Genomic DNA, 25,000 nt, shown 5'->3' with positions numbered 1-25,000 from the left:
TATTACTATTGTGTAAACATTAGGGCTAATTTATGAGACAAAAATTCAATTGCTATCTCCTTCGGTGGCAATAAATAAGGGAAGAAAATATAGCAGGAACACGAAGGAGAGGCGGCGAAAGACACTGAAATTAAAAGGAAATGATGACATGGCGGCAATTTATGCATTTTGATTCGAATATTCAAAACTCGCACAGACAGGTAAATATAAAAACATACAAATGCATATACTTACATACGCCCCTTACACAAAAACACACACAGACACACACACACACACACACACACACATATATATATATATATATAATATATATATATATATATATATATATATATATATATATATAGTATAATATATAAAAATAAATATATATTATATATATATAATATATATAATAGATATATATATATATATTTATATATATATATATAATATATATATATATAATATATATTTATATATATATATATATATATATAGATTTATTATATATATATATATATCTATATATATATCTATATATCTATGTATATATATATATATATATATAGTATATATATATATAGCTATCAATATATATGTATATCTATATATATAATATATATATATTTTGTATATCTATATCTATATATATATATATAGATATATATATATCTATATTATATCTATATAATATATAATATATATATATATATCTATATATATATATATATATATATATATATCTATATATATATCTATATATATATATATATACATATACTATATATATATATATACTTTATATACATATATATATATATATATATATATATATATTATATGTAGCGCTTTCATCAGCAACGTCACGTGCAGAAACATTCCCCACTTTTGGCTTAGCGAAAGACTCTCCGCTCTGACAACTACGGTTAAAATGTAATATTAAAGATAGCTATCGCAGCCAAGCAGAAGATGAGTAGAGGGGTTTTAATCACCAACGAGTGAATAAGTACTTTGGAATATTTCAACACACTTGTTATGAATTTTGAAGGGTAGATGTTAAATTTCTTTAATAAAGAAAAAATAAATAAAATCGAGGAGTATTTTATCCGACAAATCAATGATAAAATGTTGTCTTTGTTAAACCATTATTCTTCTTGGCTTTTTTACGTTGAAGAGTTAGCGACCTTTCACTCTTAATATCGTTTAGCCTTCGGATTCTAAGAGCTACGTTGCCACCCCATTTCCTTCCGGGGAAGAGAAGCAACCTACCATAAAACCAGACCCAGCAGAAGTGCGGCATTTCAGTCCTCATTTAACTCCCTTAGAGGCAATTAATTAGTCAAAGCTGACCTCTGAATCTCAAACGTTTCCTCTTCAAGAAATCTCGAGAGATCGAAATTTCGCGGTCTGCTCCCTGTCATTTTTCATTCTTTCCCCTTCTCACTCTGTCCATCTCGGTCACCGGTCCCCACCCCCGCCCCCTACTCCTTCCCACGACAATACCCACCCACCCCCCAACACACACACAACACACGACACACACACACACGCACACACATCCACCAACTTCTTTCCCCCCAAATGCCACAGTTCCGGAACAGCTTCTTATTCCCTTTCATAATTTGTGTCTTCAGTCTGTTCCAACCACTCAACGTTTTCTTCACAAGTAATACTCCAGGACACTATAGTAATCATACCCCTTCTTTCCATCTCTTTCTAGTTCCTCGTTGCACGAGTGGGTTACATGCCTGCCTACCGATTCGGTAGTCGCGGGTTCTAATCTTCTCTCTGCCATCGTGGAATTAGTGGAGTTTATTTCTGGTGATAGAAATTAATTTATCGATATAATTTGGTTTGGATCCCACAACAAGCTGTAGGTCCCGTTGCTAGATAACCAATTGGTTCCTAGTAACGTGAAAATATCTAATCCTTCGGGCCAGCCCAGGAGGGCTGTTTACCAGTTCAGTGGTCTGGTTAAAATAAAATATATGTTAACTTTTCCATCGCTTTCTTGCACTCTCCATAACTCTGCCATGCGTTCTTGAGCGACGACCCTTTATTCATTTCTAGCGTCAGAGAGCAAATTGTTTGTAACCGGTCTAAAATATAGAATTTCATTCGCCAGTGAGCCACAGCGTCTAGTTAGAGCTCCTCCTCCTCTGAGATGGTGTGCAAATGCCGCAGAATATTTCCCAGATGAGAAATATTTCTACGGTACTCTTGACTGCCGCCTCAGTAACAATTGATCATCGCCTGACCTGAGTTACAACCATTTAAATAAATGCTACCGTCCAGCCAACGAATAGTGCAACAGTGCTCTTACAAGTACAAGAAATAGAAAATGAATTTGTGTGCTGACTAAGCTACAAAGGCAGAGCAAGCTCTACGTGTTTACACTTTAATTCTTGGCATAACAAAGGAACCGTTTATTTATGCTATCGAGAGGAAACGTACGCGAACTTGTTAATGCATTTATCCGTAGAAGGAATATCTATTCTGTTTTAGGTGAGTGTAATCAGTCATTTTCGTTGGGCAAATATCTTATTTAACCAATACTCTAAATATGTTTTCTCCGTCAAATACTTTGCGTACTTAAAAAGAGTAATGTTTATATTGAAGAAAACGGAATTATTATTATTATTATTATTATTATTATTATTATTATTATTATTATTATTATTATTATTATTATTATTATTATTATTATTATTATTATTATTATTTTATTAGATAATAGACATTTCAAAGAGACAACAGTTATATTGCTCAAGTCTTATATGACTTCTACGAAGGCTTTTATTATATAAAATAAAAAAAATGTACATGTTAAAATTAGGCAATAGAGACAGCTGGTGTGAGAGGAGACGAAAGTGAACGGATGAGAAGTAAAATTCCGAAAGCAATGCAGGTGGGACAAAAGGACACTCAGAGTATCCTTACCTTAGTAGTAAGGGGGAGGGGTTGGGGGAAAAAGGTTGCAGGATAAATGTTAAATGACTAAATTGAAAAGAAATTACTTTCCTTGACAGTTCCATTAAGTTGAGGACAGCTTATGGAAAAACAATTATGAGAAATTTCCTTTCGTTTCCGGCGGCATAAAAAAACGGCCAAATCTGACTGCGATGCACAACAGCGAATCACGAGCCTTGCAATAAATGGAAACGGGACCTAGTGTGCGATAATTACTCAAGAATTTGTAAAGATATATTGAAGATATGATAAAATACTAGCCTGATAAATAATTTACCAGAACAGTAAAATATGATTGCTAATAAAATGAATGGATATACGGAAGAACTGCCTGCCTTACAAAAGTTCCGCATCCTGTAGTAAGCAAAAGGATCTGTATCTATGCGTCAAGAAACAGTTGTCATAATTAAAACGAATTATATTTTTCAAAAGCAGAAGATAGCTGCCTTGTCTTAATAAAGGATTATGTTGAGTTAAGTACTGAGCTTGTGTATCGTGAATGAATGTCTGTGAAAGAATAAATCCTAGGATATTTGGAAGTAATGAAGTTTTAAATGAAATCTTTAGCCACTAAAAGTTGTGAATGCTAGATAATTTAAGGAATGATCTGACAGTCAACAAAGAACACAAGCAGCCTCATCGTCAGTTAGTCTCCTGCCATAACACATCAAGCAACAACAATGGCGCGAAAGTTATTTCACCGAATCCTAATTCCAAGTATCAACGCCAGAAATATTTACATCAGAAATGCAATGGAGTAGTTAGTATCAGTTTCAGTTTTTATTCTCGTATTTGTGGTGTAGGGAGAGGGAGAAAGAGAGAGGAGGGGATGGGGGAGGGGAAGGGGTCGTTGTGGGGATAGTGATTTCGTAAATTTGAGTTATATCTGGCTGAACCTCTAATGAAAATGGGAGTATTGAAGTTCGTTGGAATTAGGACAAATATATTGAAATCAATCAAAATATCAGGGACCCATAAAAAGCAATGTAACGGATAAATACAAGATGATCATAGAATCTACAAACATTTTTAGAAGTAATCTTAATACCAACCAATAAAACCCGTTAACTAATAACGAAACACACAAAAACCATTTTTTTTTCGCAGTTTAAACAATTGTGTTTAAACTTTTCCTACTTTTATTTTTTTGTACGCAACTTCCCAGAGCTTTCTTCCGGAAGCATTATACACTTCACTTCCTCAACACTTCCCCATTGTTTCTACCTCATTTTGCAGAGTAAATTTTCAGAAGCAAGTCCAGCTGTTTCTTCAAATGTTTTGCTTCCCGGTTTTCAGTAAATAAGACAGACTTACATTAGTGCTAGCTTATTTCTACCTAGCTTTTGCCTTCTTGCTTTATAGCGATATTTCCTCGTTCACTGGAGTACTCTAATTTTATTATTATTTTCGGTACTGAAATAAAATCATTCGTTATTTCGTCAATTCTTACCTGTTACGGCCGTTTACTTCCTTTCTTGATTTAAGTAGTTCCTCGTTGGATGAGTGCTTCACGTTCTCGCCTACCGGTTCGGTAGTCCCGAGTTCGATTCCCCGCTCTGCCAACGTTCAATCAGAGGAATTTGTTTCTGGTGATTAGAAATTAATTTCTCAGTATAATGAGGTTGGAATCCCACCATAAGCTGAAGGTCCCGTTGCTAGGTAGCCAACTGGTTCTTAGCCACGTGAAACTATCTAATCCTTCTGGTCAGCCCAAGGAGAGCTGTTTATCAGCTCAGTGGTCTGGTTAAACTAGAATATACTTTCTCTTGACTTAAATGTGTAATCTAAGCTATAGCAATGTATATTGATTAATCACAACGCAATCTAAATCAACATGATAAACGGAAACAACATTCATAAGTAAAAGTGCATACTGAATACGCGGTCGGGGATGAAGAACCTTTTATACTTACTTACTTATCCTCTGTCACCCACGGGATGCATAGGACCTCAACGAGTTCGCGCTATCAGGCTCTTTCCTGTGCCATCTCGCTAAGCTCAACCCAATTCTGAGATCCAACCTCCCTCCGCATTGTCATCAGCCAAATTTCTCTTGGTCTACCACGTCCTCTCTCCTACCAAGCGGCTTCCATTCAGGTACATCCTGGACCACTATCTAGACCGTGTATCTAGACCGTGTCCTGGACCAACTCATCTATATCACGATCGGAACTGAAGAAAGAAGATGCCGTCAGGGATATCTTATAAGGGAAATAAGGGCTGTCATAATCAGACATTAAACTTTATTATCTATGATAATAAGGTGACAAAGTGTCTCAGTTTGTTTGTAAAAAAAAGGACAGTGCTTCTCTCCGGCCATCATTGGGGATTTAAGGTTATAGATATTTGTTTGCAACATCAAATTATTTCACTAGATAATAATAGGTAATAGAATAGAACATACAATTTAGGTCGAAGGCCAAGCGCTAAGACCTATGAGGCCAGTCAGCCCTGAAAGGAAAATTGAGAGTTAAAGGTTACAAAGGTTTAACAGGAGGAAAACCTCGTAGTTACACTATAAAATATTTGCTAGCAGAGGATGAAAAGTCAGATAATATAAAGACTATGAAAGTAATTACAGTAAAAGGAATGGAAGGGGTTGAAGACGGACCGAACAGGCGTGGCAAAGAACCTCAAGTAATGCCTACAGTGCACCGCGTGTGAGGTACACTGACGACGAAAAAAAGAGAACTTTAGAAATAAACAAACACAAACACCTTTTCATGAAAGGTTCATTTTGGATTGCTTATGATCGTCTGCTGTGACGATAAACCCACTCATCGTAGGATAGTGCGAAGCTATAAAAATAAAATGTCTTATCTTCAGAAAAATACAAAAACAACGAGAGAACAGTTTTGTGTAATCTAGATTAAATCTTAGCCACTGGAGAGGTCAATATGAGTATTTGACTGAGACCTATGTTTGGCAATAATCGTAACTTAAGGGAGACACATCCAACCATTTCTGGTTTACATTGTACAGTTATCAAGAAAGCGTCCACTTGAGGAAACTACAGGACTGACGTTAGTTCATCTATTTCTGCCATCAGACTTTGGTGATAATCCACGGATTCATTCATCTTGTAATTACAGAAGTAAATTTTGACACCCAATGCAAAAATATTTAAAATGACTTGCCACTTTTATAGCGTACGCACTCATAAACAGAGGTTCATCGGCATTTTACCGAACAACTACAAATGTGCCATCCACCTCTATTTTGCTTTAAAAGGATTTCCAACCCACATTAGCTTTCGAGAACTCCTTCATCACCCTTTCTGACCGTAATCAAATCATGTCTCACACGCACTCACTCATACATACATATGTGTGTGCATGTGTGTGTGTGTGTGTGTGTGTGTAAATAAAGACAAATACTACGAAGGAAAGACAAACAACAAATTGGTGCTAGGCCTTTCGATTTATCGTCCTTTAATTAGCAGACTATATTTCGTCAGTCTACTACGTAAAGGATAGTAAGTCGAAAGGCTTAGTGCCACTCCATTATTTCTCTTTCCTTCGTGGCATTTGTCGTTATTTATATATTCATCATATGCCATATTTTCGTGCTTCAGTTATACATGTATATATAGATATACATCGAGCTACAAACGTCCTTTAATATCTAATTCGCTTTACCTCGGAATTAATATATTTTCATAAATGTTAAACGAAGGGAAATTTTTTTATTTTATCGACTAAAAAATTCCCCTTCGGTTAACATATGTGAAAATATATTAATTCCGAGGTAGAGCGAATTAGATACTGAAGGACATTTGTAGTTCGATATGTTTGTATATGTATCACGGTAATGTGATATGACTCATGTATGTATAAATATATATGTATATATATATATATATATATATATATATATATATATATATATATATATATATATATATATATACATGTGTGTGTTTGAATGTAGCATGTATGCATGTACGTCTGTGTGCAAGTATGTACTAGACGAAAGTTCAGCCCAAAAAACTATGTCTTTTATTCTTTATTTCCCTGTGATGGTCGAGATATTTGGAGATGAAAATACGAAACGACGCACTCGTTGCCAAAGGCGCAAACACAGAACCGCAGACATTTCGCTTAAATGGAATCACAAAGGAGCTCCGAATGGGTAATATCTGAAAGGGAAGTAATTTGCAATAAACGTCTTGTAATCACTGGACGTTTTCCATTAAGTTTTTTTTTTTTTTCTTTTTTTTTTTGTTTTTTTTTTTTTTGCGGGCAAGGGCCATGGGGAGGGGTTAGTTTCGGGGGAGGGGGGGGGATGCTTCTGGATGTCTTTGCCAAAATGAGGAAGTTTTCGATAGGTCGGAGCTTTAGAAGATATTAAGTGGAGACATTTGCATTTAGGTATTATAATTTACCGATAATAAAATGTATTGCCAGTGTTGATTTTACAGTTTGTAACTGTATTATTCTTTTCTACTTGTTTGATTTCATCAGTAACGCAACGTTAAAAAAATGATTGAGTGACATGAAGGAAAAGAGTCTAAGAGAACAAGATGTATATATAGGACAGAAGAAGGCTGACTAGAAACAGCGACCCCATTTACAAATAAGAAAAGCTGAAAGTAAAGAAGAAGAAGAAGAAGTTACTCCACATTAAACCAGTACATAGCCAGCACTGTAACTAAGTAGTCATCATCTTCGTAATTGGCATATCCTTTTGCCTGTTTATTGTGATGCAACTCATTCGCTGAAAAGCGCTCTAATTAAGCCATCGAGTAAACATCGTCTGTTCTTGTTTTAAACCAAATACACACATCATTTTTTTTTTTTTGCATTAAAACAAGCACAATAAATGACTTTCCTTTAAGAATAACTTGCTTCCGTATTCGGCGAGAAAAATCCCAGGAATGAGACCAAAATTTGGTCATGTGAATTTTAGGACTTACTTTGCTTCATTACATTTCATTGGAATTCACAAAACTTCTCCTTTAGCAGATACCACGTCCGTAGCGCTACCTGCCTTGGGAAAATGTTAATTTTCGATGTAGACAATTGCATATATACACGCGCATATATATATATATATATATATATATATATATATATATATATATATATATATATATATATATATATATATATATATATGTGTGTGTGTGTGTGTGTGTGTGTGTGTGTGTGTGTGTATGTGTGTGTGTATAAGCGCACATGTAATATAAATATACATATACATATATATATATATATAGTATATATATATATATATATATATATATATATATATATATATATATATATATATATATATATATATATATATATATATATATATATATATATATATATATATATATATATATTATAAATGCATGTGCTTATATGTATCAAACGAAATAAAGATCTACATGTAAGCATACAATACATACACTATATACATAATATTCACGGATTTCTTAAAGAGAATACATGTTCGTGAACACATAAACGCTCATTCAAACATGCAAACACAATCCACATAAACCCTAAAGGATTTGGGAAATGAATTGAGAGGATTTCCTGCCTTCGTTTCCCCAACTTGTGTCCACCCCTGAACAAATAAAAGATCTCAGACATCGAAAATACTCAGGAATTATCTTTATGCAATTTTAGGCGCAACCGAAAGGATTGATTCTTGTCTTCAATTATTTATTCTTAACCTTGAAGCTGTCTTAAATTAGACACTACTAGAAACTTCCAAGAAGCTGTGATGGAACTCCATCATGTTCTTCCATTCAAGCTTTAACATCGTTGTTATTTCATAAATAAACACTTCTCGAAAGCTATCAGAAATTATGATAATACAGTAGCTAGTGTCTACAATGGGCCTGGTTACTTTACATTTCAACTAACTACAGTATCTGCCCTTCTCTCCCAAATTTGGATTTAAAACCTTTAAATCTTAAAAAAAAACATATATATCGCAATATGATAGAAGTGCACAGGTAAATTCCAGGAAGTAGAATTGATTAATTTGGCTTTAAATAAATGTATTCTAACCTAATATTTTAGAAGAATTGGCCAAAGAAATGAAATGAGAACTTTTGGTCATCAAAACTGAATGAAAGATAGTTCTCTGTTCTTTGCCATTATGTTAGCCATGTGCTTTTCTACTGTATCTATAATGGAAGAGCATCTTTATTCATATCCTGTTATGAAAACTAATTCATATTGGTAGAAAAAATTATTCATTCTATCATTTTTTTACACATGATTTTAATCAATTCTACGGTATCAAAATGATCATCTGCTTTTATAAGCATTGTATCTGATTCTTGTGACTCACAACACACGGCATATTTCTTTTTTTTTCATATTGTTTCGGGAAAAGGTCTTATAGTAACTCCCTTACTAATCATTAATGTACTCAGTGCAACATTGAAAATAGAGTCGTCTGAAGTAAGATTAATTTGTTACAAAATGACTGAGCACGTCTATTTAAAATTTTTACAATTAATAAAGATGGTAAGTTGCCCAACACAGCTTGACCTTACCTAACGTAGACTAATCTCACGTGACCTGAGTATCTTTATCCAGTAGAGACCGCTCTCTGAACACCCCTGTCCCCTGAAGGCTCGCTCCTTGTCAAGACTGGCACTCGGCTTTAAATTCTTTTAATATGGAATGAAATACACCTTTTCCTAGGAGACTATAAGGTATCAACAATAAGTCATTCAAACGGTCTTGGAACACGTTTGCACATTCTTATTATTGTTTATGCATCGCTTCATTATTGAGTCTGATTCATGACAAAATGCAATAAATTGGATTTTACAGATATAACGTTCCATTCCTTTTCCATGCTTGACTGCACTTGTAACTGATCTCTTGCATTCATCGTCTCCCTTTTACCGACATTCAGTTTTACAATAAAATCCTGCTCACATTCAGGTAAAAGGACTAAAGAAGCTGAATCCAATTAACAGGCGTAAAAAAATCTGCCTCCACTCAGGTTTAGAAAAAAAAAATTAACTTTCGTACCCATGCGTAGTATTGGTAAACTTCTCTTACAAAAGACTACCAGCTAAACCTAGCTTAATGGTGCAGTCAAAATAGTTTGTTTTCCATATATATACATTTATAATATATATATATATATATATATATATATATATATATATATATATATATATATATATATTATATATATATATATATATATATATATATATATATATATATAGTGTGTGTGTGTGTGTGTGTGTTTTTTGTGTATGTGTCTAGGTAAAAAAAACTAAGATAAGTATGCAAGACGATGGAAAAGAAAATTCAACTTAATTCCACTTCGTTAAGTTCGTCAAGAAAACCAAGCAGCACAAGATCTCCTAAAGAGACACTCAAAATAAAAAGAGAAAGAAACTTACTAACGCAAAGTTGTCTTCTTTTACTGCTCTTTCACAGTTACATTTACAGAAGACAGAAGATATGCAAATGCAATGGCAGCGATAAGGAAATAAAGAGAACAGGCAGGTGTAGGTTACCGTCTTGCATGTATAGTAAAATATAGGAGTATGTAAGGTCTTGAGAATGAGGAAGTGTTTAAAACTCACCTATGTATCTGACAACTTAAAGAAATGACTGTGTGAGCGTGTCTGTGTGCTTGAGAGAGAGAGAGAGAGAGAGAGAGAGAGAGAGAGAGAGAGAGAGAGAGAGAGAGAGTAAAAACCCCCAATGACTTTCAAAGATGATAGAATATTGGAAACAGTCTCCGAACTAGAGAAAAAATTGTTGCGAGCAAGGATGGAATTGCTTCATGCAGCTCACAGACAGACGAACTCAAAGAAGGCAATAACCGCCAATGACTTTCCGTGGTGATGGAATATTGGAAACAATTTTCAAACAAGAGGGAAGATTGGTGCAAGTAAGTGTCGTGTGGCTTTTGCTAGAGAGAGAGAGAGAGAGAGAGAGAGAGAGAGAGAGAGAGAGAGAGAGAGAGAGAGAGGTTGCTAACATCACGACTGACATTCAAAGTTATTGTAACAATGTAAATAGTTCCCAAGCAATGGAGAAAATTGTTGCGAGCAGGTATCGTAGAGGTTTAACAAGGAATAGAGAGGATGAAAGAGCAAGACAGACAGACAGACGGACAGACAGAATGCATATCTGAATGCCTGTTTTTGCTCGCTGTAATACTCCCTGTCTTCAGACCTGAAGCCGACGGCCTGGAAGTTCTTTATTGTTGGAACGTGCGCACGTGAAACCGATTTGTATTCTGAGTGTTTCTTCCTAGAATTCAATTTGCTATCTTTATGATGTCTTTATATTACCTCATCCCTAACAGATCAACAGGTTTGTGGATTTTCTATGCTCGTAAAGTTATGCTTTACATAGCTGCTATTTGATTTCAAAATACAAATGTAAGAAAAGCATATCTGAGCAAATGCAGTAACTTTTGGCTTCCAATAATGCTCATAAGAAATACTTAAAATAAATAATAAAAAAATTGAACTTGCTGGTCAGTAAAAAAATATTGGAAAAATGTGGATAGCTCGCAGAGGGAATACAAAAATGTAAAATATATTAGTGAAATAAAGTCCATCTATTAATATAGAGGTTGAATTTGGCAAAAGGGTATTCTAAGTAAAAGTGGAAGCGAGATTTCAATATGAATTTTACAAGTGGAGAAATGCTGCTAAGGCACATGAAAAAATTTTTTGTATAAAATATTTTTACGCAACAAGTATACACAAAACCGAAAATATACAAATGAGAGAGAGAGAGAGAGAGAGAGAGAGAGAGAGAGAGAGAGAGAGGTGTCACCTACATTGTTTCTTGTGTTACAAATTATGGATGGTACTCATGGTTCATTGTAGTCTTTCGGCAGAAGTCGTGTTGTCTTTTTATTTCATCCATTTATTTCTGTCTCTTCCAGCTTTGCTGTTCAATAGTAATAATAATAGTATTTCCAGGTAATACCTGGGAATAATAGAAGGATACTATATAAAACACAAAGAGATGAAGGACACGAACAGGGAAGAATATATACAGAAACCTTAGGCAATATTCAAGTCAAAACCGAAGTTGGATGAAAGCCACAAACACATGGGCAGTACCAGTAATCGGTGCAGCATAGGAGTAGTGGACCGGACGAATGCTGAACTCCGGAGCATAGACTAGAAGACTATGAAAAACATGACAATACACAAAACACTACACCTAAGAGCAAATACAGATCGACTATACATAGCGCGAAAGAAAGGAGGGAGAGGACTACTAAGCACAAGGGACTGCGTCAACATCGAGAGCAGAACACTGGTGCAATATCTGAAAACTAGTGAAGACGAGTGGCTAAGGAGTGCGTGGGTAAAAGAACTGATAAAAGTAGACGAAGTTCCAGAAATATGCAGACAGGAGAATGACAAACAGAACGGTGGAAAGGCACAATGCACGGACAGACTAAAGAAATGGCCAGCGATGATACATGGCAATGGCTACATAGGGGAAATCTCAGGAAGTAAACAGAAACACTGCTAAGAGCGGCACAAGACCAGGCCCTAAAAACCCGATATGTTCAAAGAACGATAGATGGAAATGACATCTCATCCATATGCAGGAAGTGCAATATGGAAAACGAGACCATAAAAAACATAGCAAGCGAATGTCAGGCACTTGTGAAGAACCAGTACAAAAAGAGGCATGATTCAGTGGCAAAAGCCCTCCACTGGAACTTGTGAAAGACACACCTGCTAGCGTGCCGTAATAAGTGGTACGTACACTCGGCAAGAAAAGTTAAGATGCAGTTTTTTTAAAACTTCGGACATATATTGTTCAATAATGCCACACCTGGCAACTCTTGAAAAGGGGCGGAGCTTCAAAATCACAGCGTTTGTTGCTTTCTAAATTTCCATCAACTTTACACCATAAAGATTCTGTTGAGGTCCTATAATCATTTATATTTGAATGTAGAAACAGGCTCTATAGTATTCGTTAATGTTGGTTTGGTAACGTCAGTTCAGGGTAGAATATCGATCATCCTTTTTTAAAACCTACTGTGAAACCTTATTCATAAGTAATGTTTGACACTAAACTGACGTAAAATTCATACGTAATTAAAGACTGATCTTAAACAATGAGAGAAAGGGTTTTAAAATTTGGGCAGTACTTGTGGAAATCGTGATGAACAATACATTAAAGAATGAAATATTATGACGAGAGAGAGAGAGCACGCAAGCATAGGCCTATCGATAGAGATACTTAATTCAGTATATTTACTTTGAGAGATTAAGTGATAATATTTTTTCAAATGTTTCAAAAGTGGAGAGAGAGAGAGAGAGAAGAGGAGAGAGAGATGAGAGAGAGAGAGAGAGAGAGAGACTTTGGAGAGAGACAGAAGAGAGAGAGAGAGAGAGAGAGAGAGAGAGAGAGAGAGAGAGAGAGAGAGAGAGCGGAAGCATAGGCCTATCTATAGAGATACTTGATTCATTATATTTACTTTGAGAGATTGAGTGATAATATTTTTTCAAATGTGTTTTAAAAGTGGATATGGAGAGAGAGAGAGAGAGAGAGAGAGAGAGAGAGAGAGAGAGAGAGAGAGAGAGAGAGAATTAGAGTACTGGTGACGGACTTGTGACGGGGGAAAGGCCGACGAAAATATAATGAATTAAGTATCTCTATCGATAGGCCTAAGCTGGCGCGATATGATATGACTGCCAAGATCGTGCTGCACTATGCTAGATAAAATTTGAAGGATCATAATATTCAAGTTAATTCTCTAAGAAATTGATACCCTAATCTTGATTACATTCAACAGTTGCCGAAGCATTCAAAGATTATAAAAAGACGTGGAAAATTTTAGACACAAAGTGCGGTCTTCCTTGCTCTCTTTATATAGTCTTTACTTTTGGAAATCGGGTTTCATCCACAAATCACTCACGAAAAAAGATGTTAAGTAAAAATATTTATTACCACAAATAACTCAATATGTATTGCACAGGCAATTAGAGTTTTATATCGTGGGAGATCTTTCAGCCTCGCGGCAAAGAAATGCTGTCGTGTAGGGCTGTGGGCTACTACGAACTGCTCTGTAATGGGAGCATATAGCCAGAAAATCTTTGAGCTGACATGCTACTTTAACCTTGATTAAGATTTATGTTTAAAGACAGTAGCTTTGTAAACAGCAACTAGCATTCGATCCATGTCAACGTCAAAGTAATCAAAGTATGAAATCCGTTACGTTAGCCAGTATCCAGTGACTTGCGCTTTCCCGCTCGAAGTTCTAGGGCTCCTCCGCACATCATAGAAAACGCTCTTGCGGATGCAACTAGATTTGTTCAACCTACTTTAGCCGTCGCAACATTGAGTGCCATTGATGTCAGCTAACTTTAATCGCTTTGGAATACAAACATAAGTTTGTAGAAACTAAAATAATTGCATTCACCACTTACGATGATGCAATATATCCCCGTTCATGAAGCAAAACGAGTAAATACTGTCGTCGTCATACATAGTACTAAAATCAGAAATTCACATTCTATCTACCAGATCTCTATGAACGAATCCATCTGAGAAAATCAAATTACTTCGGACATATATCGTGTTTTTAAGTATCTGAACGGGTTTGCTTTGCAGTTTTAACTTATATGATATAATTTGCAGTATATTTTCATATTCTAGAGTAAATTTAGCGATATTATGTCTTTTCAGTAAAAACAAATGGGAAACTGGATGAACGAAAGCTAATGAAAACTGTATCTTCAGTTTTCTTGTCGAGTGTACACCGACCTGGCTGAGTGATAGAAAACAATCATGAAAAGATCCTCTGGAACTATAGTATCAGAACAGATAGGGTGATACTTGCCAAGAAGAAAGTATCACTCATTGATGTCGCAATATCATGGAACACCAGACTAGATGAGAAAGAAAGAGAAAAAAATCAAGACCTGAAAATAAGAATAAGAATGATATGGGATATGCAGTATAAATTGTTCCCATAATCATAGGAACAATAAGCACGATTCCAAGGTCCTTGAAAAGAAACCAGGAAAAACTAGATGCTGAAGTAGCTCCAAGACTCATGCAGAAGACTGTGCTACTAGAAAAAGCGCATATAGTAAGAAGAGTGATGGACTCTAATGAGGCACGATGCAACCCGGAACCCCACACTGTAAAAACCACCCAGGCGTATAGGATGACTGTGATAGACCAAAAAAAAAATACTAATAATATTGATTATTACTATTATTACTATTATTATTTTCATTATTATTAGAATAATGTACTGAGAAAAACGGCTTAAAAACGTAGTGGCAAACTGAAATTAAGAGAAAGGCTAACAGCTGTAGTCGTAAAAGATAAAGAATCCCTGCTGACGGCAAAAAAAAGGAAAATAAATTATTTAGTGTATTTTGTTCCTGCATAATTTAATATATTAACGAATGGGGGTATTTCAGTGCTGAATTTATATCTAGCGTTCATAAACACTCGTAATAAATTATTCTCTTTTGCTGAATAAATCAAATAAATTAACGTATTTTTATCTAGACGATATTATTATGACAATGTTAGTCTTTTGGGAAGCTTTTTCCGCTGGAAATCCAAATACCAATGGATGCAATATGTTTCTTTATAAATATGACAAAATTTTCATTATCAATCAGATGATTAAATCATAAAATTTCATACAAAAAAGCTAATAATGAATTGAAACATGAAATAGACTAATAAAATTTTAAGATCATTGCTATTATGTACATGACCATGCATTAAGCTACACATGTCCTTTAATATCCAATTCCTTCTACCTCGTATTTAATATATTTTCATATGTTAATTGAAGGAGAATTTGTTTTAGTTGATAATAATTTCTTCCCCGTGATTTCAGCGCACAGAGGCGAAATCAGGACTTTGGTAATGTCTTCTTGCCGACTCGGTCAACAAGTTCGATAGGAAGGTGTTACTGAAGTCCAGATTTCTCCTCTGTTCGTTGGTTCGAATCCACGAGAGGACGAAATTATTTTCAACTAAAAAATTCCCCTTCAGTTAACGTATAGGGAAATATATCAATTCCGAGGAAGAGCGAATTGGATGTTAGAGTACAATTGTAGCTTTAGGCATGTGAAATGAAAGTTCGCCCATATATATATATATATATATATATATATATATATATATATATATATATATATATATATATATATATATGTGTGTGTGTGTGTGTGTGTGTGTGTGTGCGTGTGTGTGTGTGTGTACATTCAGGTTCACTACTTTAATTGATTGGTCTTCCAGCTTTGGGAATGAAACAAACATTTAATTCTAAGTGCTTTTGTTAACCGTGACCTGAAGGATCTTAGAAAGGTCATTCCCGACCTCAAATTCTGCTCCAACCTTTCCATTTTTACTGCGGAGGCTGAATTATTTTACAAAAAAGCTAGCTGGCAACTATCGCCTGCCCAAGAGAGAGCGGAGTCATCTATAGTGGATGAATGGATGTCAAACCTTTCAGCGCGTTCACCTTCAAGCAAGGCGGGCGTCTTACCTCTCTGATTCCCTCAGCACCTCTGGATACAAAAGGGTCAAGCTAAAGCCCCACACGTGACAAAAGGATCACTTTCGGAGCCGTTTAAGGACGACAATCTAGCTATACCACATCCTCGGAGTCTGAAGCTTCGCTTCTTGTTGGGAGCTAGAATTAATTAACACGAGGTTTGTGTGTGTGTGTGTGTGTGTGTGATGCTGTATTGACACTTCTCTATTCCGTCGCATGAGTCCTGCATTCTGTCCCTTCAGGAAAGGCCTACTGAATTAGTGTATATTTAAACCCATAACGTTGTTACAGTAAATTCTTGAGTTGCATTTACGTGTAGTTTGTAAATAAAGTAGTTAATTTGTTCCCTTAGTCTGCTTTATGTTTCCATCCCGTAATTATTCTAATTTCCCCCTCGAGTTTACGAAGTACGGGGACCCCTCCACACAAGGCAAATAAGCAATAAGGTAAAGTACATAAATTCGCCCCCTTTATTCGTAGAGATATACATATAGGTATATTTATATACATTAATCATATATATAGTATATATATATATAATATATATATATTAGATATATATATACATAGAAATAATACATATAACATATAATAGATATATATATATATATAGTATAGTAGAGATATGCGATATATATATATATGAGTATACATACATACAGACATATACATATATCGATATATATATATATATATATATAATATATATATATTATATATATATATATATAGAGAGTATATTATATAGATATTATATATATATCCTATATACATATATACATATAGATATATATATATATATAATATTATAATAATTATAGATATATATATATATACATATATAGATTTATATATATATATAACGTATTTTATATATAATAATTATATATATATATTTTATTTATTTAGATACATATATCCTATATATAATATATAATATATATATAATACTATATATATATATATATATACGTTAATTATATATATAATATTCTACTATATATATATATATATATATATATATATATATATATATATATATACATATATATATAGATATCTATATCATAATTTATATTAATTAATATATATATATATGTACTTATATATGTATAGATATTAAATTAAAAAAATATATGTTATATATAATATATATCTATATATATATAATATATATATAGATATATATAAAATATATCTGTATATATAGATATATATATTATGTATGTATATAAATATACCTATGGTATCTCTACGAATAAAGGGGGCGAATTTTTATTACTTTTACCAAAATTTATGTAACTACCTTAAATAATATATATATTAATTATATAATAAATATATATATATAAATATAGATATATATATTAATATATATGATATAATATATATATATATAATATAATATATATATATTATTATATATATATATATATATATGTAGATATATACCTATATATATATATATATATATATGTATATATATATATATATATATATATGTATATATATATATATATAGTATATAATATCTATATATATATATATATATATATATATCTATATATATTACATATTATATATATATATATATATATATGTATGTATGATATATATATATACTACATACATATATATAGAGTTCAAATATTAGGAGACGACTCCATACGTCGTTTTTTTTTTTCAAATCAATCTGCTCTGAGACGTCATAACCTGAGAAATGATATCTTGGCAGCTGAAAATCTATTTCTGTAGTGTGAATGAAAATCCAAATATCTTTAATATCAAAAGCCATTTTCTAAGAGTTCCCTCTCCCAAGAAATCCACGATTCAAATAGCAACGCCTGGAAATGCTTTTCTAATTCACCATTACGCTTTGCAAGTCGTAAATGTAGCAAGGAAAACTCCTTAGAGACATTGTCGAGAATAGATGGCAAGCTTTTTTCATATTACTTCGCATAATTTGTTTTGTTTACGTCAGTGACGTTTCTTGATGATAGAATGGTAGTGGATGCAGTGTGAAATGTAATTGGGAGTTATTAGGGAAAGAAAATAATAAGATCTAGAGACTTTATCTGCACATATGCATTTTCTATGCACCATGTTTTCAACGCTTTTCCCTGTCGTGCTGCGCAAAAAAAACTAAAAATGTTGCAAAGTTCTCTAAAACGGAGAAAAAATACGAAAAAAATTGCAATATTATGAAAAAAAAATCAGTAGTGATGAACCAAGAAACCAGGCTTTATTATTAATTGAATTAGCTAGATATTCCAGGGTGCAGATTGTCTAGTTAATTCAAGTTTAGTTTCAAATAGGCATGGGGATTAACGTAACTTCACTCTCTCAAGCTGTGTTTCAATAGGTGCTTTAAGGTTAACTTGTATTTGGCTGTTTTAGCACCGTTAACTATATTTTTCTATAATTCGAAGCCAACTCTTCATAGGACAATTATTGTCGTATTTGACTTATATAGTCAAATGGGCCTTAGTCTTTTAACTTAAGGTTACAAGATACAAAATAAATTGTCCTCATAATCGGAAATAACAGGTCGAACAGGGACCTTTGCCTTGTGTATTTAAGCCTGATATCCTTACGTTATATACAATGCGATAAACAGGTTCCATGACACTTTTTGCAATTAATCGACCCCATTCCGGAATCATATTGAGTATCCAATCCCCCCCTCCACCCCCAACCCACTCCATCCCCAACACACTTTTCGGAAAATTCGCATGTCTTTGATGTTGATATTCATAACATATTCGACAAATGCTTCTATTTACCTTTTTACACCAAAAATTCTGCAAATGATCTCAAACTTCGCTTTTCAAAATGGTATTTATCGACAGAAACACGAGGTGAATTTTGTTGGGGTTGCAAGGTGTAATTAATTAGTGATCATGTTCACGAACCTAAGCAATGAAATACCAAGAAATAATTTGTTTTTAAAAGGATTGTAAACGTACCATTCTGCGATACAAGCTGTAAAAGACAATATCACATTACTGAAGGCAGGGATTGCCCTAAAACAGTGGTTCTCAACCTGGGGGGCTTCGGCAATTTCCAGGGGAGGCGCAAGCCCTAGGAAAAAATGAATAAAAAATTCGTTATTCTCTTAACAAAAGTGAGGAACTAATATTTAGAAGTTTATGGAAAAAATGCAAAAGTATCGCCTTATAACGTTACATGCCTATAGTCTACTACCCTATTTTGGCTCGTTGGGCTCACGATGTTTTGTAAATATTGACCTCCCTCCCCATCCCTCGAAACCCATTCTTTTTCTCTTTATTTTCAAGTCTGGGAGGGAATTTTACTCACATATGCAAGGGGGGCGTGGAAGGAAGGACCGACTCTTAGAGGGGGCGTGGTCATATAAAGTAACATCATGAGATGTTTGACGGAATGGCTTGTGTTACTTGACATGAATTGTGATCTCTTCATATTGTGAAATTAGAATTTTGATATTACAAGTGTAATATAATTTTTTGTGTGGGGCGTTACCATCAAGATGATAATTATGCTCACCTTTTTCATGCGAACATTCAGTGGTATGAAAATCAATAATTAGTACTGTATCAGAAGTGGATGCATAACGAGGGAGTGATTGTTTTAAAAGTTTAACACACACACACACACACACACCACACACACACATATAAATATATATATATATATATATATATATATATTATATATATATATATATATATATATATATATATATATATATATATATATATATATATAATATATATATATATATATATATATATATATATATATATATATATATACGAGCCATATCACATTACCGTGATTCAATACATACACATCGGTTAACATATATGAAAATATATTAATTCCGAGGTAGAGCGAATTAGTATAAAAGACATTTTTAGCTCGATGTATATGCATGCATATATATATATATATATATATATATATATATATATATATATATATATATATATATATATATATATATATATATATATATATATATATATATATATATATATATATATATATATATATATATATATATATATATATTATATATATATATATATATATATATGCCAATTACGTTTCTAATTATTTCCTGAACGATTCCCAATTATGCATTGGCAAGGGAACGAATAATGAAGAGGTACGCATACAGTTGCATAAACATATTAGAAAGGAAAATTGGTGTTTGACTTGGAATCCTCCCTCGTACTAAACCAATCGAGGGTAAACGAAAAGAATGAAGAAATACGAGTCCGGGAATTGCAGCGCTGTAGTCGACATTACCAACACGGATGCAGAAGCTATTTGCAAAATTCATTTAAGAAGAATGGCTCGGCAACGGAGCTATGACGGGAATGGTAATGACTGGGAAATGTCTGCATTATTCTCTCGGCGATGGGAGAGGGGGATAGGTAGAAGAAGAAAGGAGGAGTTTAGCGAATGGGAGGGAAAATGGAAAGGCAGCGGAATAGGAACTGGTTGGGAAAGAGAAAGAAACTGAATAGCATTAGAAAGTGGAAGAATCAACAATGCGTGCGTAGTTATACAAACTGAAGGATAAGTGAAGAGTTAAACTATTATTGCAGGCTATCAAAGGATAAGAGCTAAAGCAATGGGACAATCATTTAATTTTGTAAAAATGATAGATGACAACGGTTGCGAAAATGAGAGAAAGAGATAAGAAGTAAGGGCGTAGGAGGAGGTACTCATATGTCAACAGCAGAATAATACACAATGTGGATTTTCTTTTAGTGCATTCCTTTTCAATTATTCTCTTCGGCTGGCGATTCAGATTGAATTTGCCAATAAAATGGTTTTCATATACCTGAATTATTTGTTTGTTTATCCATTTTTCTGTTTGTGTTTCTTACTTGATCTCTATATTTCCGAATTCACCTCTTTCTTCTACTACCCGAATACATAATTTTTAATAAAGACATCTGAACCTTTATACTTTGTTACCAGCTGCAAAATATTTCTACAGTTTTTTTCTTATTTGAGTTCTGTTTTATTTAGCATCATATATATAAGTAGTAGAATCTAAAGTAGCTCATTGTATCTCAAATTATAATTGAACTATGAAGTAAGTTACTGAATACATTACAGTATCAAGTTTACCAACTATTATTTGTCAAGAAATCTGAGTCCAAGGCGCGAATTTATGTCGACGTTAGCGCGCGTTCACACAATAGCCCAACGACCTATGGGCGGATTATTAACACGTTCAATGGCAGCAATAACCGGCATAAATTGGCCAGGTGCAACCAAACAGACAATAGCAATTGCTTCCAGATTCATTTATCATGGGTATCAAAGGACACCAGAGGTCATGAAACGGACGCTGCCGGTCATGGGAACAAAGCCCTACTACTCAACGCCCAAATTGTAATATGTCGAAGATTACAGTTCTCGTCGATATGTGTCCCGTTTGACCAGTCTTTGTTTGAGCCACAATTCCTTTGAGCCTTGAATCCTTTGATTTTAGGGTTTTTTTTGTCAGTCAGTCTTTCCCACAAGATATATTGCTTAAAAAAGAGAAGAAGAAGAGGAAGAAGAAGAAGAAGAAGAAGAAGAAGAAAAGTCTCGCTGCTGATTCAAGCTTGAGCTACATTGTGTCTGATTAAAAGAAAGCAGTTTATCTAAACCTCCACTACGCTTTCCAAAATAAGCTTCCCCATATATGTCTACCTTTCTAAAGAAATTTTATTGCACACTTTTTTAAGGCGTTGCAGGCAATGAAATTCCTACTTCAGCGCTAACCACATCGGCTGCATATCTAAAACGCAGATGAGATATTTCGTCTCCCTAAAAAACTGGGTGCGTTAACATGTGATTGCTGTCAATCAATTTTCCTTTTATTCTCATTGTAAAGGATACTTATCACACTTCATTGATACCTTTGGAACCTTCAGCTCTTTAATTATGCCGCATGGTATTATAGATAATTTCACTACTATATACCTTCCATAGATAGAAAATGAAGAAACATCTCTGATATATGCGAGCCACTAAGTGCCAGGTTCACCGAAGAGTCTCTCCTCGATAGTTATCACCTTTGCTGAACTGAAATTCAGTCACCTTTTGACACTGTAAAGTTAAGAAGACGTTGTTGCGCCGTTTGCCGGAGGATAATAAAGCCATATCAGCTTTAGAATGTTAAAAAGTCAAATGAATTTAACTCAAAGAGGAATTTGCTTTTGAAATCATAGTCTAATCATTTCACTCTTGATCCACAACGTTAAAAATTAGCTTTACATGAAGAGGATCTATAGCTGTAGCCAGGCATCGTGCGCCTAAGAATATAAAAACACTATTTCTGAAGTTATTATTATTATTATTATTATTATTATTATTATTATTATTATTATTATTATTATTATTATTATTATTCGACCAAGTGTAGTGGTTGTTTGGTTGTTGATTAGCAACTACAGAATGTCCTCGGGTCAAAATTTTGCGCAATATAACCGTAAAGAAATTCAAAGGATGGGAGATGTTCTCTAACCTAACTTGGAAACATAAATTTCTGGCTAAATTTAACATGCACCCGAAGCAGTTTTAGAGCTGTTGATTTATCGGCAGATATTAAAAGCCTTCCAAAATTGCTAGATACTGATATTCTCCTACGTTGAAGCTTACATACAACGAACCTAGAACCATTTTTGAAAAATCTTTCACATTTTAATATCTGGGTGCCATATTCGCTTCATGGGATCGCAATAAATGGATATGATGACTTGTCGAGGTTGACTTTGCCTTGCCTTTCAATTTTTCCTTTGCTCTCTTTCATGATGTCGGGAGACAATGAAATCGATATGCAACAAATTCCATGTTAGATAATAATGAATATCGAACATTTACCTTGCTTTTTTTTGCTTTATTTCCAGCTTTACAGAAAGCAAAAGAATTTAAAACAAACATACATTTAAGGTTTAGTTATTAATTTATTTTTGTAAAGCAAACGAATACCTATGAAGAGGTGCTTCTTTCATTTTTAAGTGATATTCTTCACCGAGTAATTAATTTGATCAAATTTGCGTAATAAACAGGAATCACTACAAACTTGACTCTTAACATAAATTCCGTCAGTGAGGATACAGTCCCAATTTAGGTTTCTTTCTGGAAAAAAGTAGTTACACTTTTTGCTGATACTCGATTCATCAGTACTATGCACATAAATTAATGTATAACTTGTGAAAAAGGAATTAACTTCTATAACCTCAGAAGATCCCAGTCGTCTCCAAATTCGACTGAAAACCAACCCCTTCTGCGGCAAATTCTCTCATATTTGTTTTTATTTCAGTTGAGAAATTGAATTAAAAAGTATCGTTCTAGGCTGTCTTCTCTATTAACTTTCAGCCTTTCCTTTTTATTATTTTTCTTGCCTTGTTTTTGCTTGAGTAAGAAAAGTGTATTAGGCAATCGTTCCATTGCCTTATGCACGTAATACTTTTGAATAATGATTGAATATTTAACGAAATAATAAATACACTGAAAATATCCACTACAATAAAATGCAAGTTACCAAGACTTGAAAATGTTCCAGACCCTCACAGGAATCATAAAGTCATTATGAATTTTACAAAAAATATCACGAGGAATGCATTTTCTTGCTGAAAGCAGTCCAGAGGCCCAGACACCATGAAACATTCATCAAGGAACATCAGTCTCCTGAGCCAGAATCCAGTGTTCTTATTGAATCAATTACGCCAGACATTTGTACCCGAGAAAGCACACTGGAAACTTTGGGGGGATTTAGATCCATAAGGACATGGGCGGAATGCTAGTTTCATACAGTTAAAACAATAGATATTTCGTTTATCAATAGTAATGAATAATTTAATCTTCATTGTTAACAATAATTAAACCAGAAGGTTTAACTCCCAAATTACATTCTGAGTGATATGAATTGCAGAGACTCGTTTGCCTTTATATGCCTTTTAAGGCTGCGTGGAGACTTTATATAGGATATGCATTCTGCGTTATACTGTCTCATCACTTGTAAATAACCTCCTTCACACTCGAGCCATCAAAAGATACCGATGGTTCTTATCGTCCACAACCTTTGCTCTGAATATGTTAGTAACAGCTAAGGAGGTCTACAACTCATATGGACGTAAGTTACTCTATATAAATTTTAGAAGGAAAATATACTCTATATAAATTTTAGAAGGAAAATATACTCTATATAAATTTTAGAAGGAAAATATACTTCATAAGCCACAACTGTAAACGCTTAATTTCTACATATTTTGAATACTAACTTGTGAGTTATAACGTGTTTACGTGGATATATACGTACGCAAACTTTCATGATTTATATAGATATGTATGCTATATAATTTTCCAAAATAAAACAGTTTTTTTTTCTAAAATAAAGTTTATGTTTTTTCTTAGAATTAAGTTCTAAGAACCAGCCCGAGAAGAGTCTACATAAGACTCAGAGGTCTGGAAAAACCATACTATACACACGCACACACACACACATACAACACATATATATAATAATATATATATATATAATACATATATATATATATTATATATA

The 25,000-nt window shown here is 33.6% G+C and overlaps 1 protein-coding gene across 1 annotated transcript in view; it reads left to right on the top strand.

The window, feature by feature from the left end:
• The window catches only part of LOC135225393 (uncharacterized), a 208,047-nt gene that overhangs the window by 41,331 nt on the left and 141,716 nt on the right, over window positions 1-25,000 (top strand). Inside the window, exon 2 of the mRNA XM_064264729.1 lies at window positions 24,398-24,568. Coding sequence (XP_064120799.1) covers window positions 24,398-24,568 — 171 coding nt within the window. The remainder of the gene's footprint in view (window positions 1-24,397; window positions 24,569-25,000) is intronic.

The sequence above is a fragment of the Macrobrachium nipponense genome, chromosome 13, assembly GCF_015104395.2.
Source record: "Macrobrachium nipponense isolate FS-2020 chromosome 13, ASM1510439v2, whole genome shotgun sequence".
NCBI lineage: Eukaryota > Metazoa > Arthropoda > Malacostraca > Decapoda > Palaemonidae > Macrobrachium > Macrobrachium nipponense.
Note: the sequence above shows the minus strand (reverse complement) of the source record. Positions and strands in the feature narration are given on the sequence as shown.